Here is a 19,413-nt window from a genome sequence, read left to right on the forward strand (position 1 = left end):
GCAATGATGAGGGGCACAAGGAGTTGTAAATACCTTTTTTTTTAAAGAGAAAAAAATAGATGCCTTCCCAAGCTTCCCCCCAGCCCCTGTCCAACCAGAGAAGAACTATTTTGCTTTTGTTTTCCATCTTTTTTTTTTAAAATCTTTCTGTGGAGCTGAGCTGCAGCGTCAGTGGAACAGAAAGAGAGAGAGAGAGAAAGAGAGAGAGAGAGAGAGAGAAAGAGTGGGAGAGGGGGAGACAGGCAACATTGGTAAGTGTTCCCTTATTGGCTAAAATGTGTAACTAATGATCCATAGCAATGGGTGTTAAAGATAATGATGCATCGTTTTGCGAGCGAGGGGTAGGCGAGGGGTGTAGCTTGGGTATGACAGAATATGGCCAGGATCGGCACAAATGTAGTTAATTCGGTGAAAAAAGGGTTTACGGGTGGTGATGTCACATTGGTGGGGAGCTGGTTTGCTGGAGACAGACAGAGATGCGTGCTGCAGTCTGCCTTTCCATTGACAATGGTGCAGTGTGAACAGGGGTGGTGCTGTGCTGGGGAAGGGGTGGAGGGGGGAGAGACTTACTGAAAGGCCTAAGAAAGCATCTGATCTACTGGTTAAACGAGAGGAAACCAAGAGGGCTCGGTTGAAACCTTGGCGGGGGGGGGGGGGGGGAGGGGAGGAGGGGGGAAGAGAAGAGCGAACCCGGAAGCGACATTTTCCATGAAAATGAAAAATAATCCCAGTCCAAACTTTTAATAAGAGGCAATCATTGACTATCTAACGCACATGCGCAGTGTAGGCAGCCAGCCGCATCCAGGAAGCGCAGGAGCAAAGCCTTTTAGTGCCATTTTTAATGAGCAATTACGGGTTTGCTTCTATTTGTGTGCATCAGCCACTGGCTGGTTGGCCCAGCCCCCACGGGTTTCAACAAATGATTGAAATGGAGGCGGGTGGGGGGAGATGCCGCCTGCCCCCCTCAGAGTTTTTATTTTTTAAGTACTTTTTAAATTTCGAGATCGTCCTTTATTCACAAACTCCGCCTTCTGGTCCAAATAGTCTTTAAAAACATCATTACGGGCATTACATTCTAGTCTCTGGTCCCAGAAGGAACCATTTCAAATATTTCCTTCCACCCTCTGTTTTGTACAGTAATAACTTTCTTCTGGGATATTTTTATATTGGTTTTTATGTTGTCATGTTGTTGTTACTATTATAACATTGTTTAAAATTATGCTGATCTTTACATTTTATGCGGTCTTCAATTTCTCGCCTGTCTTTTAATTTCTCGGAATGATTTTTGTTCAGTTACAACATATACAATTTAAATTATAATCTCCTTACCTATGTTTCCCCCTCTTTCCCCTTCTCTCTTTCTCTCTCTCTCTCTCTCTCTCTCTCTCTCTCTCTCTCTCTCCCTCCATTCATTTGTTCACTCGTTCCAGAGAGAACAATATATGAGATGTGTATTGGTTTAATTTGAGAATGTATGTAATGTATTAGCTTAATTTCCTCGAAAGTATATATCTCTTTTCTCTCCTGACATGACAGCCCCTCATGGAAAAAGCATCTCTAGATTTGTAATAGAAATTCCTGTTGGTAAAAGTTACAGTACAAAACAATGTACCTAAATAACAACATGAAGTAAAAGATAAGCCAGACATTGTTGTGACTAAGGGTGGGATGGGGGAGGGGTGACAAAGACAATTCTTGCTTCCTGGCTCATTATAAATTACTACTGTTCCCCCTCCCCCCATATTAATACAGTATGTGGGAAAAGGCATCTAGAAAGGAGTCTGTGTTAAAGTTGATGCGATTGATTCGTAAACCGTGCCACTAGTGAAATATTTAACGTTTTCTGCCCTTGAATAATAAACAAATAAATAAATAAGTAAATAAACAAACAAATAAATAAATCGCCTCTTCTGTATTTCAGTCTCTCAGGAGACTACATGGGGGTTTATTATCTAACGTGATAAGTGTTTTGGAAGTTACCAGGAATGATTCTTAATTTGATTTCTATGTTTCTATGTGTGGTATATATTGCAATTTTTTTTAAAAAAAATAATAACATGTTTGTATCCTACTATCCTTCTAAAATTCATTTATCTATTCCCTGCATTTTATTCTGAAAATTATCTTCTTCTTTTGGTCTATTTAAACGACAACATCCCCGCCACCAAAATACTTTCGCTCTTGGGTAAACGCAAAGAGGTATTTTAATTTTTTTAAAGAATGTTTCCCAGAGGCAATTTCTGCGACATACCTTTCGGAGACGTTTTTGTAAAAGGAAGAATAAATTGGATTATACTGAATTAAGTTGTTTTTGTTTTGTTTTGTTTTGTTTTTTAAAAGTAAGAGATACAATTTTCTCTTCGGTTTTGTTCACTGAAAACACATTGTGTCAGCCGTTGGTCTGCAATCCCTATAGTCATAAAGACACTTTCTGAGCAAACAATGACTATTTATTGGAACCAGGTCATTACAGAAATAGTATCGTTTAGGGGTTCCAGACTAAATACATCTGCATTCTTCTCTTGAGTTGTGGTTAATGGGAACAAAAATCTGTTCCCTTTCCTTCGATATATTTATTATTGCAGGAGTTGCATTTACTGTTTACAATAACTACTGTCAGCTCTGAAAGGCCTGGAATTGGGTATACAAAACAATTTTTGATGTATTGATTTTCTACTTAGGCTGACGGATTGTCATCGTTCATATACTGGCAATGCTGAGAAACATTTTAGTACGTATTGAAGGAATAACGTAATGATTTATATTCTCTGAGTTTTACAGACTAAAACAGAGGAAATAAATTGCTTCTTTTATCTATAGCATCAGTACGCAGGAGGGATTATAATAAAATAACCACGTGTTATTGACATATACTTGCAGAAAAATAACAGCTTTTCTACTGATATAGCTTGTATAAAAGTGTAGGATTCTACCACATTATTGAAATGCAAATTATGTTGTCGTAAATGTTCATATTTTAATTGTATTATAAATATATCAAATATGAGCATTTAGGCTCTAGCCTAAATATAATGAATAAAAATATTTGGGATAACATAACTTATATTTTAATGGGAAGACTTCACATTCTTAAACTATATATGTATATATTTTATCATCATTTTATCTAAGGATAGGATTATGATAAATCTTATTTTTATATATTTTATCTTATCGGTAAAATATGTAAAGATAAAATTATGACCTACATATAAAGATTATGCTAAATGGGTGTGTATATGTGTGTGTGTTGTTATGCAACGCTACAATGCTAAAATACATTTTTATTATACCATTATAAACATACAAGTACAGTAATACTTGTAAAACAATTTACAGACTTTTGAAAATGGTAGCAACTGGGGGGAGGGAAGACGATGAATCAATGTAGCCCACGCTTTATCCAGAAATAGTACGTGATATACAAATATATTATAAATTAACATTTGTGTTCAGTGTAAATTGTACCTGCGGTAATGTTAACTTCGATTTTCAATGTGGTTTGTATCTGGGTCATTACTACACGAATACATATTATTTTTCACTATATTTTTGTTTTTTTCTAAATTCTGTCCAGCAAATGCTTTTGAGAAAGAATATTTGAGGCTAGTCATTTAAGATCTCTTTGCAGCAGACAAAATTAAAACTTTAGTGAATGTATATATATCATGTATAAAATGTATAAAAATCATGATTTTTCTCTAATTATTTTGTCTCCCAACATTCACTAAAGTTTATATATAAACTTAAAATGCATAATACTTAGGTATCAAAGAATACCTGTTCTTATCGGAGGAAAGTTAGATCTTTTGTTACTAGCTCTACTAAAAATAAAATAAATTAAAATAAAATAAAATCTCTTGCAGATTTCAGTTTAATCCTATGAAATTAAGGTTTGATCACAGAAGGCCTTGCTACATTTAAGCGGTTCAGAGCTTTGGGAAACAAAGTGATGCTAAACAATGTATCTCTATAGATAATGTGTCCACTTTATAGTTAAATAAAATACAATGCGGATATAGCTCCAATAAGTTTCTAGATAGAAAAGTAGATCAATAGATTAAAGCTAATATGATTGCAAGTATATATGAGAAATATCGTTGTCAAAGTGTATGTACAAGCCGAGACAGAACTTTAGACATCTCAGTAGGTATTCAATTATCCACAGAAACCAGAAGAAAATAGCTGACAAGCAAGAATCTCAAAGAGTAAAAGGTAAACTGGTGTTTAAATTCATATGAATCTGAGATTACATACAGTGTTTCCAGTTTCTGGTTTTGTTTTTGTTTGTCGCATGTGGACACACCTTTCTGGAAAAGTCTAAGCAAGAATCTGGTTCGGTTTGGTCAGTTTAAGAATGTTGATTTCCCAGGGGCAAAAACCAACCCAAACCCCATGTATATTTCTAGCGTCGAAATAATATGTGTTTCCTAGATCTATGTTGTACAATTACTATCGTTTCCACAGGTACAGAATTTCTTTCCTCCTTTCATTCTGAGCGAGTGTTTAAATATCTGCACATTTTGTTTACTTGTTTTGTATACTGCCACCAAGTGACAGAAACTTGCAAACCAGAAATTTTGCAATTTGGTGCCTTTTTGTGGGGGTGGGGAGGTGGGGAGGAGTGGGCAAAATACCCTTACTTGAGTACTTGCAAAATGCTGGACTACAATAAAGGCCGGATTTGCAAGGAAGTTTTAGTACCTTAAAAGAGTCAGCAATGTCTCTCTCCCCACCTCCCCTGGAACGTCCATAAACGGCCCCCTATTAAGGTATTAGCTGAACAGTACTTCAAAAAGTTTGGCCTCTAAAACCTATTTGAAATTCCTCCGATGCACTTTATACCCATTCACTATAAGTTTTCTTTTTTTTCTTTCTTTTTTTAAAGCCCCTTTCGTTCCGTATTCCCGTGTTTTAAATCATTCCAATGTACGTGAACTCATAAAAATAGATAAGGCATGTCAACTTGGGAACGATATTTCCCCTCTTGAAAATATGAGTGTATTTAAGCAAATCCTGGAATATTAAATTGTAGCTCGATTAAAGACAATGTAAATGTATAAATTCAACAAAGTGCACAGAGGTTGTCTCCAAATATATAGTTTAATTCTGTCTAAGTGATCGCCTCTGAAAAAGCATCATTAAGGCAACTAATATTGTTTCCTGAATTATTATTTTTTACTTGCGACCTAAGATTAAATTTCTGCTTTAGAATCTGCGAACAATAAAATATAAAGCTGCCTATAGTTAATGACAACAATTTTTCATTGTTGAGTTATCCTTCCAGAACGCAATAAAATTGTATTCCTTTTATTTTTAATCCTTACACTGAGCACAAATAGTTGTGTATCTATATTTCTCTATCTATAGATATAGATACTCTTAATAATTTTAGCTACTAACCATTGCCCGCGTCAACTCAGTGACGTCATAAATGCAGCTATCTTGAATGTAAGAAAAAGAAAAAAAGAAAAAACCCACCCAAAACATGATAGTAGGGAATATTTTCACGCAGCCAGACAGAATAACCAAGCTAAACCATAGTTCTCTGAAATGCACAGGGTGTTAGGAGTTTGCAGTGGTACCTGGTTTTAACATGTAAGGCATGACATACATGCGATGCAGTCTGATGCACTCATTCGTCAAACTAGATAGTGGCTGAGAAATAAATGTTCCTTGATCAAATGGAATATGAAACTAATGTCCGTACTTTTGTAAAAGAGATTATAAGGGTGTTTTTTTTTTTTTTTGGCAATTACACAATGTAACCCTCAATTATTTTACACATATCAACATTTTGGGGTTTCCCCAGCACTGAGAATGAATTTGTTAACTTCTAAAGTGCCACAAGTCCTCCTTTTCTCTTTATTCGTAAGTGCATTTAATTAGCAAACATTTGACGTAATGTTACATTGAAAATTGGATTATATCCATGCATTACTCATCATTACATAGCATATGAAGGTGCTGACGCTAAGTTTAGCAACAACATTGTTACTTGGCAATTTAAGACAAAGAGAAGTTCCATTTCTGCGGAGAGGTTTCGATTCTGGCTTCTTGTGTTGGGGTGCTTTGGGTCATCAATAAATCTGGTAAGGCAAAAATAAATAAATCCACATATTAGAAATTGTATTTCAGGCATAATAACCGTCGATTTCAGTTGCAATAAGAATTCAAATGAACATAAGCAAACGCTCAACAATGTTAGAAAGAACTTCAAACCTTGGTAGAAAAAGGGAATAAATTAAATAGTGCAATAGATTAATTTATCTTCTCTCCCCGCCACCCCCACCCCCTCCATCTCCCAGTTTCCTGTTTATGAGATATGTGTTTTGACAGTTTCCAGAATTCTGTCTTCTTTTTTTTTCTTCTGGAAATGCGTGCAGTGATTACAGAATGGCGGTTGCAAACCTGAGAAAACTATGCTCCCTTGTTATTTTAGAACTATTATTTTTCAGTTTTGAAACTAAAGGCTAAATGTTTTCACTTTCAACTTTCTGTGTGTGGTGAAGATGAGGCGTCAGGCAGAATCTTTCTTTCTTTCTTTCTTTCTTTCTTTCTTTCTTTCTTTCTTTCTTTCTTTCTTTCTTTCTTTCTTTCTTTCTTTCTTTCTTTCTTTCTTTCTTTTAAAATAACAGTACATTTACACTTATTTCCATCAGCCATGCAACCCAATTAATAAAATGGCTGGTGCATAGAAAGGAGTCTTCCTTCTAATTATACCAAACTTGGAATGCACTTTGTGGTAAATATAGTCTTTATAACCTGTCTTTAGAGATATTAGACACACTTGCATACAGGACTGAAGAAATGGGGTTTATATAATAATAACATAAATAATAAATAATAATGATAATAATAATAGTCTCCTAGGAAAGAGGTGGAAAATGAAAAAAGAGAGAGCTCTATTATTGCTAATTATTGTTCGGTGCGTCTTTGTCAAGAAGATGCCTTGAAGTGGCAAATAAACCTGCCAAATAGCCTTCCCTTTTCAAAACTATCTGTCTGCAACACTGAAATAAAGTTTAAACAGTCCATCAAGAGCTGAATAGAAAGTATGCAGTAGAAGGATAGATTTCCTCTTCTATTTTAATCAGAAGCTGCCAGACTCTTCGTCCTCAGGTTTAATTACTGCAATATAACTAAGGAAAGAAGAGACTCAAAACAATGCAAAGCATTTCAGGTTGGGAAATAGTAGCCTATGGCGCATACGTGCCAAGTTATCCTCAAATAGATTTTCTTTTTTCTTTCTTTTTTATAAGAGCTATTAACATGAAAAGCAATATTCGACTAGGAAAGCCCGTGCTATAAAAACAGGAATAAAAAATAAATTAGAAGGCAAGAACTCACGTGCGCAATACATGCCAAGTTAAAAAAAGACCGAGATAACATATATGAGGTAAGATCAGCTAAAATCAGGAAGATATTGAATGACATCACTTGTTTACATCTACCAACTACAAAATATTCAGCTCAGATATAAATACACACCACCACTCTCTTTATATAGTTTATGTGTTATATATGTGTATGTGTATATATGCGTACTGCTACATTCATATTCTACATGTATATATAGGTGTGTATGTATATAAAGAATTTCTAGTTTGACTCTACACATTCGTTTTATATAATATATATATAGTATATATAATGCAGATACATACATGCATACACAGAGATAATATGTATTCAAAATATAAACTCTTTGTACTCTCTCTCTCTCTCTCTCTCACACACACACACACACACACACACACACAGAGGGAATTCTAATATGTGTGTTGAAAATATAAACACTTTCTCTCTACTCCCACTTATAGAATGCTAAAATGTATATTCATACTGCACAGGAACATCAAGTAAATACTTCTGACCTATATTAACTTTTGGTGCACGTTAAAAGCACCCAGACACAACCTGTATTTATGAAAAAGCAGATTTCTACGTCCAGGCAATGCACTGGCTAACAGAGTGTGATTGCTTTTGACTACATTTGTGCTATCAGCCTCAATTGGTCATTCTGACTGTACCAAACAACAAACCCATTCCCTCTTAAAACAAACAAACAGGCGTCTAAATTTGCATTCAGGATCTAAGCAGAATAGGAACCTGACAGTAGCATTTTATTAAGGCTGTAGGGTGTTGGGGGGGGGGGGGGGAAGAGATTTGGGTTTGTTTCCTTTCAGTAATTAGTGGGGATAGAAAACACATGTGTTGGGATTGGATTTTTTGAAGGCTTTTTCTAAATCAGTTCATCAATTCGCTAATTATGGCTGGGAGAGAAAAAAATTTCTCCCTATACATATTTTTTCTCCCCCCCCCCCCCCCGTGAACATCAGAGTGGGGAGAGGGGTAAATGTGTGTGTGTGCGTGGGGGGAGATATGGCTTATGAGAAGTGGATGTTATTTCAGATTTCTGTGGGCTTTTATTTTCTGGGAACAAAGAGCAACTGCTATTAAAGAACTACTCGAAGACTTGTGCATATTTCCACTGCTGTGTAGCAGTTTTAATAAAACATCTGTTCTTGCTTCTGCTGATGAGTTTACATAATTGTTTGCAGACCAATTTAACCAGAAATAGCCCTAGATATTTCCCTGTACATGTTTTCATGCGGGAAAATAATAAATACCTTTTGTAAGTGACATACCTTGATGAAATACTTTCGAGAAATCCCAATACTGGTTAAAATATAAATTGAATAAAAATCTAGTGCATTAAAAACGCTAGACTGAGGAGTGCAATCAGTAGAACATAATCTAATGATGCCTCATTTATATTTGCAGGAGTTTTTCTCCCAAGAACCCTGGTTTTTCAGGAGGGAAAGCATTCTATTTTAAGTTTCTTTACGGCAGCTGTTTACTGTTCACTATAAATCGACCAGACTTTTAAGTCTTGCCCTCTGTTTAGAGAAGTAATAAAACACTTAACTTTCTCCACTCCTAGTCTCACGGTTATCAGACAGGTCTTTAATACAAGAGCCCGGGAGCACCTATACAAAAATTAATTCCTCCAAGCCAAGACTTTCCCAAAACTTTAACAAGACTGGGATTATTATAAATGCATCTTTATAGGTGAAAGAAACCACATGAATCACACCCACATAGAATTATATCTGTATATCTTCCAAGGATTCCTGCTACTTTCAATTTACTCTCCAAGTACATTTGGACCATAAGTAACACATAAGGTAAGGCAACATACCAAGAGGAAGCAAACGACCTCCATTCATGCATGCATGCATGCATGCATTCAGTTTATTGTACATTGCCCCAGTTTCATATCTGGAAGCAGTGCAATCGTTGGTTTGCAAAGTAACCATGGTTTCAAATGAGATTGTTCCTATACGACATATAAGTACATACATATATTTACAGTTATAATCTATATAACATATATGTATCTGTAGACACATGCATCTGCATGTGTATGTGGCTGGGTGTGCAATATGTCAACACCAGGGGGATAGCATATGTAGTTTTTTTGTTCCGTTTTGTTTTGTTTCCATAAATCCCCACGTATAATGGCTGGGGAAGAGGGAGAAGAGTGGGGAGACAAGAAACCAAACTAAACTTCGTTTTTTGGAAAATACCAGTAAATCGTCACATTGGGCATAATTCGTATATCTCTACTAGGCTGGTCACAAGTTGAACACTGTAGAGTGGGAGCCAAAGTATGGTCAGCAACAAGGCACATGTGCTAAATAACATGGTGTGTACTTCCAGCTATCTTCATTTTGGTCAGAAACTTTATTTTATTTTCCTAGTGACACTCAAGGGAAGCCTTAATGTTATAGAAGATGAATACACGAGCTTTTTTTTTTTTTTTCAGTTGTAGTCTCGTTTATGGCTTTATTGCCACCATTGATTACTTTGCTTTGTTACACAGAGGAAAAAGATCATAAAATTCTTTGGCATCCGGGTTCCTGTTATAGCTAGGGGGGAAATATAGCTTTCCCCCTCTTCTTTGTCAACTAAAATGTTTTAGGGGAGACATCGCTAAAAAGGAATTAAGTGTACTGAGTAATAGCAAGAAAACACCTTCAGATGTTCGAATTTTTACCCTGCAACTTTGAAAGCCTGCATCTCACCAGACCACTCTACACAAATCCTAAATTTGAAGAAAAAGGCCAAGGGTTTCTTGGCATAATTGAATTTTTAAATAGCAAGCCACGAGAATGATGAATATACCTTGCAATATTTACAGATCAGCAGGTATGTTTTACATTTAAGGAGCAATTTATGGGACTGGATTGAAATTAAAATTAGATTAGCTGCCTTCATTTCAATTAGTTCTAGGTGCAATTCACCAAGACAAGAGATAATATAATCCTCTTTAATCTAACCAAATATTTGCAAAGGAAGTTTCCTAAATCTGTTGTAAATATCTGAAACCATAAATTTCTGTAAACGTAAACACGAGGTGCTGTCCTCAACCAAGACCTCAAAATGTACTTAAATTGCAAATAGGAAAAGTGTGAGTTTTGTTGCGGTTGCTGTTGAAAATGTAAATATATTCTAACAGTACCAACCAATGAAAATTACAAAAGGAAATATTCAGGACAGGAATGTCAAACTGTACTAAAAGAGAACATCTAACTTCCAGACTAACGTGAATTCGGAATGTTGTCTCTTTTTATTGCAACTTCCTTCCAAATCCATAGTTCAGGAATGTTCTAAAAGCCACATTATCAGTTGAGCAGTCGCCATGTCTTTTTTCTTTTTGCTCGCTTTATGTAATATTTTCTCATAAAGAACACAACCACTTGACTCCATAATATTGACCAATGCTCCATGAGAAAACGAAGAAAGATGGATAATTTATGAATTAATCTTCTGTGGGCACGTGAGATGTATTACTTTGAATTCTGGGCTATTTTGTTATCAGATATCAGGAAACCATAAAAAATTCTGTGCTTCAAAAGCTCAGTGTTGAAAAAAAATAATAAAAGAGAGAGCGAGCGAGAGAGAGAAAGTTAGATTTGGTTGTGAAATTTCAAATTTAATTCAGATGTGTTTTTCCCTAAGAGCCCCCCCTCCTTCAAAATCTCCCCCCACGCACTTAATATTTGCTTTCCTTCTTCTAAGCCATCTTATATTTAGAATTTTCAAGACTTACTTTCAATGCATACTTAGTTTCAACTGGGGAATCAACACAAGCAAAAGCAATTTTTCCCTTTCTTGACATCTAGCTTCCTATTGGCTCAAACCAGGTCAGCTGACTTTGTCATTTTGTCTGTCCTGGAGTAGAGCCTTCCCTATAACAATCTAGTTCAGACTACAAACTGGAGACAGAAATAAATATTAAAGAAATCATACACCCAGGTATAGAGGAAGATATGAATTCCTATTTTACAAACCCATCGTTATCTTGCCATCTAACCAGTGGCCAAGATGTGCTACCCAATGTAGCTCTCAATTCAACGGCTTATGACCCCGTCAGGCATTTTTCTACCTATGGAGCAGCCGTTGCTCAAAACCGGATTTACTCTTCTCCTTTTTATTCACCGCAAGATAATGTTGTGTTTAGTTCCAGCCGAGGACCATATGACTATGGATCTAATGCTTTTTACCAAGAAAAAGACATGCTTTCTAGCTGCAGGCAAAATTCTATGGGACACAATACACAGACTTCAATTGCACAGGATTTTACCAGTGACCAAAACAGGAACACTTCGCAAGAACAAAAAACTAGCATTCAAATATATCCATGGATGCAGCGCATGAACTCCCACAGTGGTAAGTTTTACAGCTTGGAGATATAAATTAAATAAACTGAACCATCTTTACGACTATCTCCCTAGCAGAACAGGCTCAGCTACTTTTTATGGCCCCATAAAAACAATAATATAGCTCCTTCACAGTTGCCGCTACAGGCCTTTTATTTGTTAAGTTGTTGCAAGCAAATATGGCTTGTTATGCTCTTTCTAATTAAAAGACTTCGAGAGTGTAAAATATCTATAATAAAGTGCAGTGAGCTCTTCTTTTGAGTTAAGTACAAAATATTACTTGGGTAAAGTAAGTTTTAATGATAGGTGAGTAAGTACTTTTTTTTTTTTTATTGAGACGGAAGGATATGTAAAAAGGATCCCACTCTGTGACAGATTTCTACATAGGAATTTATGAAATTATGTTGATAACACAAAAGAGGAAGAGTCCATTTCTAGTAATTAAGGCAACACTTTAGGGAAAACCCCTAGTTTTCTTTTCTCCCTCTCTGTCTCTCTCTTTAGTTTTGGGGGTGGGGGGTGGGGGAATAATTAAAGCAAGACTCTCCAAAGCTTTGCAAGGAGTAGCATGCCTAGATTAGAAACCATTTGTGCTGCAGGGGCTGAGTGTGTTAACTTGAATCTGGGTAAACAGGAGCTAAGAACTGGGGAGGGGGGGGGTTGACAATAGGGATGTAGGATGGAAGGGAGGGGGCTAGAAGGGGAATCGATTTTGTGGTTTCAGTGATCAAAATAGATATGTCTTCACTAAGGTATATATGTATTACTAATTAGTTTTAGTTTGCTTTGTTTCTGAATCTCTAGGTGTCGGCTATGGAGCGGATCGTAGAAGGGGTCGCCAGATCTATTCCCGCTACCAGACCCTGGAACTGGAAAAGGAATTCCACTTCAATCGCTACTTGACAAGGCGGAGGAGGATTGAGATCGCCAATGCACTTTGCCTAACGGAGCGTCAGATCAAAATCTGGTTCCAGAACAGGAGGATGAAATGGAAAAAAGAAAGTAACTTGAGTTCCACTCTGTCTGGGGGAGGAGGCGCAGGCGCCGGGGCAGCTGCAGATAGCTTGGGTGCAAAGGAAGAGAAGCGAGAAGAGACAGAGGAGGAAAAGCAAAAGGAGTGAAAATTGACGGCTCAGCCCCTCATGCCCCCCCCCACTCCCCACCCCCACCCCTCCCCACCTACACGCTATATTTATCACTGGCACAAGTTATATGTTTGGCTACATTAAAAAAAAAATAAGAGCCAAACGTGGACATGAAAGACAGACCTTCCCCCACTCTCACCCCCCATTCCCCAATATTCAGTTCAGAACTTGCTCCACAATCCCTTTTAGGTTTTGAGTATAAACCTTCACCTACCCCCATCTTGCCTATTTATCTAACTTTGAACACAGGTTTCTTCCTAAAAAGAAATTGGCTTGCAGGAGGCAGAACACCCTGTAGTGTTGCCTAGTTGTGTTGGGATGATCCTTGTAAGATGGACTCTATGCAGTTGTTTTATTATTATTATTATTATTATTATTATTATCATCATCATCATCCAGAAAACGAGTTTCCCACCATATTGAAAATAATTCCCTGAAATCTCTTTCCACGTAAATATAGCATTTTCAAGAGTAACCTAATTGTATTTAAACAATACCTGGGCTCATCATTGCAAACTGTGACAGTTTATGTGTGAATATTTTTAGCTGTATTTGTGGTATCTGTATTTATATTTATGTTTAGCACTGTAATGTTCAACAGTATAAAGTGAATGGAGGTCTATAGCAGTAGAAAAAAAACAAACCTTGTGTTACACCCTCTCATGTATAAAGATCATGTCCAGAGGACTATTGTTGAGTATTTAATAAAACTGAATATTATTTTTAAAGTTTACAGACTGGCCTCTGAGATTCAATTGGAGCCCCTCATGTTGATAACAGGGTGTTGGAAAGTTCACTTATTCTCTGTGTGTTTTTCCTAAAAAATCAAATTCCTGTATCCTTCCCCTCCACACACACCCACCTCCTCCATACTTCTCTCATTCAAAAGTATTCCAAAAGGGGAAGTATACATTTTGCTTTGTCTCCTTTATTTAGTCTTGTTACTATATTGTTAAAGGGCATCACAAATCTGTGCCATACCTCTCGCTTCCTGATTAAAAAAATGGATTTCCAAAGTTCAAATAGTATTTTTATTGCAATCCTCAGCAGGCAATTCACAGGTCACAGAATGTTTGTTGTTGTTATTCAATAAATAAATAAATAAATAAATAAATAAATAAATACATGAATTTGAAATTGCTGATGAACACCCAGCTTTAAGCAGTCACACACTTTTCCAGACTTACTTAGACCGTTTCTATAGAAAAGCTGGCACTCAGCAGAGGGTAATTGACAATATCATACTATGAAGTAAACAATGCTAATATTACACTACGGTATATTGCAGACTTATATAATATGTTACGAAGGCTTGAACACAATTTACATTTTATATCATCTGTGGTATATTCAGTACAAAGGCATTTACCAGTGGTAGGAACATTCTGTATCTAACACGTATTGTGGTACGTTAGGGGCATATCTTTCCTGGAAGACCCACCATACTCTTAGAGTTTGTCTTAAACAACCAGGATTCGGATGAAATAAAAAGAGCAGGGAGGTTTTATAATCCCATAATTTGCTTATTTTCCACCCCCGCTTGTGTACGTTACTTAAAACGGCATAAGAAAGGAGAGCAAAATATGCATTTACAAAACAATAGTCTTGCTACACAGTAAAGGAAACTGGAAGGTTAAAAAGAAATAAACAAACTTGTTTCCCTGGTCTGAATTTTAATAGAAAAAATAGAAATGATATAGTTATGAACTAGAAATTATGTAGTTATATAAATATATGTCTGTATATATATATATATATGAATATATATATGAACTGTCATAACATTTAAAGCAACAAACCTTGAAATAGATTTTAAGGTTGTTATTGTGTGTATATTGCAACACGCACGTATTCTTGTCTTAAGGCAGTCTAGCAGAAGGAATCATATTTTAATGCAATCATTTAACTAAATACCCTTGAAAGGAGATTTGATTTCTCAGTAAGCATCAAGCACAGGTCTCCCTACTTCTTCAAGCAGTAAACTGCAGTGGTAAAGGTAATAGAAATTGTAAACTTTCGGTCATTACTGTAGATACATGACAGAAGCAGCCCATGCTTAATACTTAAGAGCTTTTTTTCACATATACCGAAGAGAAGGCATTGTATGTGTTTATTTCATTCACCTAAGCCATGAAATATTTATGGGGAGGTAACTTTATGGGATTCCCTGCCACTGAATACATAGACTGATATTAACACATAACATAACGCACACAGAGTGATACACAGAGCTAGAGTGTAGATATATATATATATATATATATATACAGCTATAAACAGCAGATGTGAATAGATATATATTCAAATCTGCTGTGTATAGCTGCATATTACAGGAGATTTAGATGATAAATCATATGTGCATTCATATGTACAATGTATACGTATATGCAATATAGACAATGTATATATACTGTATATATTATATATGTAATGTATTGTCTGTAACATATATTACAGACAATACATTACATATATTATATAGTATATATATGTGTGTGTGTGTATATGTATGCACGAACTGATATATTATTCTAACAAAATAAAATATAGCGACTAACAGTTCACACTAACGCATTTTGTGATTTAGAAATACTAAAGCGTTTCAGTCTACAGCAAATACACAAACATATCTATAGTAATACAGATACGCATAGACACACATATGAACGCCCCCTTCCCACCCAAACACAGCTAGGTAAGTGTGTTTCTCTAAAGGTGCATATAAACCATACGTTGCTATTATAGCCACATAATATATGCGCACAAAGAAAATAAAGCGAGAAGGTATTATGGCATGTATCTAAAAATATTTTGCATCACTGGCTTTCTCCCACACAAATACGTCCATGCCCGCTTCTGAAGCTCTGTCAACACAAAATTAGCCAAATCTTCCATTTCTTAAAAGGCTAAAGACTTTTATCTGTTGGCCACTCTACACCCAAGCCCAATGTATACACTGAGGGGGGGCATGGGAAGCCGTATTTTATGAAGCGTTGTACCACAGGCCTAGCACCAGGTGACGCTATAGTCTCGTAGTCTTGGTTTTTACTTGGGGCCTTTAGTTTGCTTTGCCAACATATCAGATACGTTTCACAGGCTTCCATCAATAACCTCCTGGGGTCATCAAGCCAAATTTATGACTGGCCAACACAGTCACGTGATTCTATTTAAACATGCCTTATTTGGGCAGCGCACATAGAATAAAGAAAGAAGAATCTCCACCTATAAATTCTGCACTTTAGAGAACAAAAAACCCCCTGAACTTCAAAGGGCCACAAATCAAGCCTAATCAAAAGGGTGCAAAAAATCCGACATGAGTTCTTACGTAGCCAATTCGTTCTATAAGCAAAGTCAAAATGCTCCTGCCTATACCATGCAAAGTTATGGGAATTATGGATCTCTGTCTGAGGTTCAGTCATCCAGGTATTGCTACAGTGGGCTGGATCTAAGCATCACATTCCCATCCTCTGGTTCTTCCAACTCTCTGAACGGTTTGGACATGTCTTCAAGCCCTAGAACTAACCCCGACCGACCTTCCTGTACAGTCATGGGTTCTTCAGGGCACTCTCTAGCCAGAGACGACCAGACTACTCTAAACCCAGGAATTTACAGTCAGAAGGCTGGTAACACGGCGTTGGAGGATAGATCTAAGGGCACTGGCGAGATCAAAGCGGAGCCCGTGCAAACTACACAACAAGGAGGGCAACAACTGCAGCAGCAGCAACCACCACAAATATATCCGTGGATGACCAAACTACACATGAGCCATGGTAAACTTTCACTTCTTGATTTTGTTTCACAGGATTTGCCTGGTTTTATAGGCCATACGGGGCAAATAATAAAAAAAAAACTAAGGTCGTAAATTTTACGACTAAGGCATCAATTGCTCGTAAAACTGTCCACTAAAAGGCTTAGAGGCTATATACGCCCAAATTTATGACAGCATAATTGGATCATAGAAACAAAACGTGTATAAAAGGCAATATTCCAATTTTTTGGAGGGGGTTTTAAAAATACACATGTTCTTTTAGGCTTCTCTTTAAAAATATTAACCCCCCAAAAAACATATAAAAAAGTCATCCTGTCTACATAGACTTGTTTTTCTTCCTTGCACCCTCTCCAGGATAGAAATCCAGCCCATGAAAATATATTCCCCTCTTTTGCACACTTTCTTAATGTTTAACAGGGAACAGGTTCTCTTCTGCTCAGTCTGCATACGTTTGATCTTTACAAACTTTAATCTGAAGGTGTTTATAAAAAGAGAAGCTACATGTTGACCCTGGCCAAACCTTGAAGTCCTAGGCAGATACAATTGTCCTGGGTATAACCGAGGGGACTTATTTATATTCTGTTGTGTTACTATTTATTTTTGAAACATAATTGTTTTGGCTTTTCATGTGGTGTCTTTTATTTTTGCAGAAACAGATGGCAAACGTTCCAGAACTAGCTATACTCGCTACCAAACTCTGGAACTAGAAAAAGAATTTCATTTCAACAGATACCTCACACGCCGGAGGCGCATTGAAATTGCCAACAACCTGTGCTTAAACGAAAGGCAAATCAAAATCTGGTTTCAGAACCGGAGAATGAAGTGGAAGAAAGATTCCAAATTGAAAAGCAAAGATTCTCTCTAAGTAGAAGGATGACTCTCTAAAGAGAGAGTCAATAAATATTTACACGAGTTTGGTTGTAATCTACCTTCAAAAAAACTTTTCTTTTTAGGGTGGGGAGGGGGTCGTGTTGCTGAATGGACTGTGTTACATACCCTCACAAATCCATCAGACAAAGGAGTTATCTTATTAGTATGCAAAAACCTGCTCTTCGCTTCATGCAGAACTTAGTGTATAGCTCTTTAGATTGTTACTCAATGTTCTAACCTGTACGTTCTGGGGGGCGGGAGGGACTATCATAATCATGTTGCTCAAAAACAATCCGCAGAGCTAATGGGTTATATTTTATCAGTGCTAGAATAATAGCAATAGCAACAACAATAATAAGCTGCCTACGGGAGAAAAAAACGCAAAGTAAGTTGTCTAAAGTCACAGAATCTTCCTGAACTGTCTGCTTAATGTTAATAGCAGAAGGGAAAATGCGGATATATTTTACTGTATGTAAATTAACCTCTGTATCCTCGGGTTGTACGTAAAAGACCTGACATCTCCACTGTTACTTTCTGAAGCCTAAAAGAAAAATGTTTACCTTGTACGTGGATTGGATACATCCACAGCTTATTTCATAGATGCACTTGTCCTCAAACATGGCAAAAAAAAACCTCTGAGACGAGTTGGTTTCTTTTGTTGGTTTGTTTTGTTCGGACTTAGAATTCATTATTTTTTTATTATTTGCATATGAAAAGAAAGGAATGGACTATGAAATAATCGGCCTGAGCAATCATCCGAAATACCTTGTGCAGAAGAGTAAAGCATGTGGGGAAAATGAATTATCTGGACCTAATATTATTGTGTATTTATTTGTTGAGTAATTAATGTAGATTTGCTAAATGCTAAAAATATATAAAAAAGCAAAAATTTGTACATCTTTGTTTAAATGTAGTCCATTTTAATAACTTGTTTTCAATAATGTACGCCGTATATTTATTGGTTGCAGTTTCATATGTGAAAGACCATGGAACTTATATTTTGTCATATTAAATAAACACTAAATAATACAAAACTTTGGCGTGCCAGCTGAGATTAACCCCTTTGTGCTGATTTTCCTTCTTAGAGTTGTATTCAATCCTGCTTCTAGTTAGCTTAAAAATCTCTCTGGAGATAACAGGGGCAGAATGAGGGATCCATTTCTTACTGTACACTTAAATACCTCGACCCAAAAAAGCTTTGAGTTATGTGTGCTTTTCAGTGGTGGGGTCTTCTGATTGTAGAGTGCTAGACAGAACCATCTCTGAATAAAGTGCAGGACTGCTGTTACTTCCAGCATACAAATAATATGGCAGCGTTTTCTTCTTCTAAACCAAGTGAACTCCTTTTAGGCTCTATATTCATTTCCCCCAGCTGACAGATGGCCTCTTCTGCCAGGAATCTAGTTTTCAAAGACTCCCCCAAGTGTATATGTATAGTTCAGAGAAAATACCCTTCCCAAAACAACCCACTTGATACCGCTAAACAGTCTTTTAAAAGGTTGAGAAGCAACTTAAGAACGCTCAGGCACAACTCCCATTGGTTTAAATGGATGTGTTGCATGAGTTGGTGTCTGTACAGTGATATGTAGGCGCCGTACCTTTTAGTGGCTATAGGCCCTATCCTATTCCCATTGAAATCAATAGTAAAACTACCATTAATTTAAGTGGGAGCAGAATGAGGCCCATATTCGAATAGAGGTTCAGGGTGAAATTCTGACTCCACTGAAACCAATGGCAAAGTTGCTATTGATTTCAGTGGGGCCAGGATTTCACCGGCAAGGTTTAAGGTGGAAGTTTAGGGTAGACTTTTTAAAGTGCTCGTTGTGAAAGTTACTTTGTCTTTAGGATGCTACAAGATCTGAGTATAAAATTACATTTTCTTTGGTAGTTAAAAACTTAT

General features: G+C 36.6%; 2 protein-coding genes across 12 annotated transcripts in view; both read left to right on the plus strand.

Annotated features, from left to right (window-relative positions):
• Positions 1 to 19,413, plus strand: part of HOXC6 (homeobox C6) — a 97,069-nt gene that overhangs the window by 27,937 nt on the left and 49,719 nt on the right. The window contains exons 1-3 of one of the 11 annotated variants that reach the window (XM_073318361.1): positions 213 to 251; positions 11,531 to 11,739; positions 12,510 to 13,841. The exons of 1 other annotated variant lie outside the window; for it this stretch is intronic. In XM_073318361.1, the coding sequence (XP_073174462.1) occupies positions 11,586 to 11,739; positions 12,510 to 12,850 (495 nt within the window). In that variant the 5' untranslated portion in view covers positions 213 to 251; positions 11,531 to 11,585 and the 3' untranslated portion in view covers positions 12,851 to 13,841. Of the gene's footprint in view, positions 1 to 162; positions 252 to 6,077; positions 6,093 to 8,167; positions 11,740 to 12,509; positions 13,842 to 19,413 lie in introns of those variants that run through there. 9 more of the 11 variants (XM_073318360.1, XM_073318358.1, XM_073318359.1 and 6 more) reach the window with 9 other exon arrangements.
• On the plus strand, positions 15,572 to 18,454 carry HOXC5 (homeobox C5). Its single transcript, XM_073318364.1, has 2 exons — positions 15,572 to 16,644; positions 17,294 to 18,454. The coding sequence occupies exons 1-2, from the start codon at positions 16,188 to 16,190 to the stop codon at positions 17,506 to 17,508; spliced, it is 672 nt and encodes a 223-aa protein (XP_073174465.1). The 5' UTR covers positions 15,572 to 16,187; the 3' UTR covers positions 17,509 to 18,454.

Source organism: Lepidochelys kempii, chromosome 20 (assembly GCF_965140265.1).
Source record: "Lepidochelys kempii isolate rLepKem1 chromosome 20, rLepKem1.hap2, whole genome shotgun sequence".
Lineage (NCBI taxonomy): Eukaryota > Metazoa > Chordata > Testudines > Cheloniidae > Lepidochelys > Lepidochelys kempii.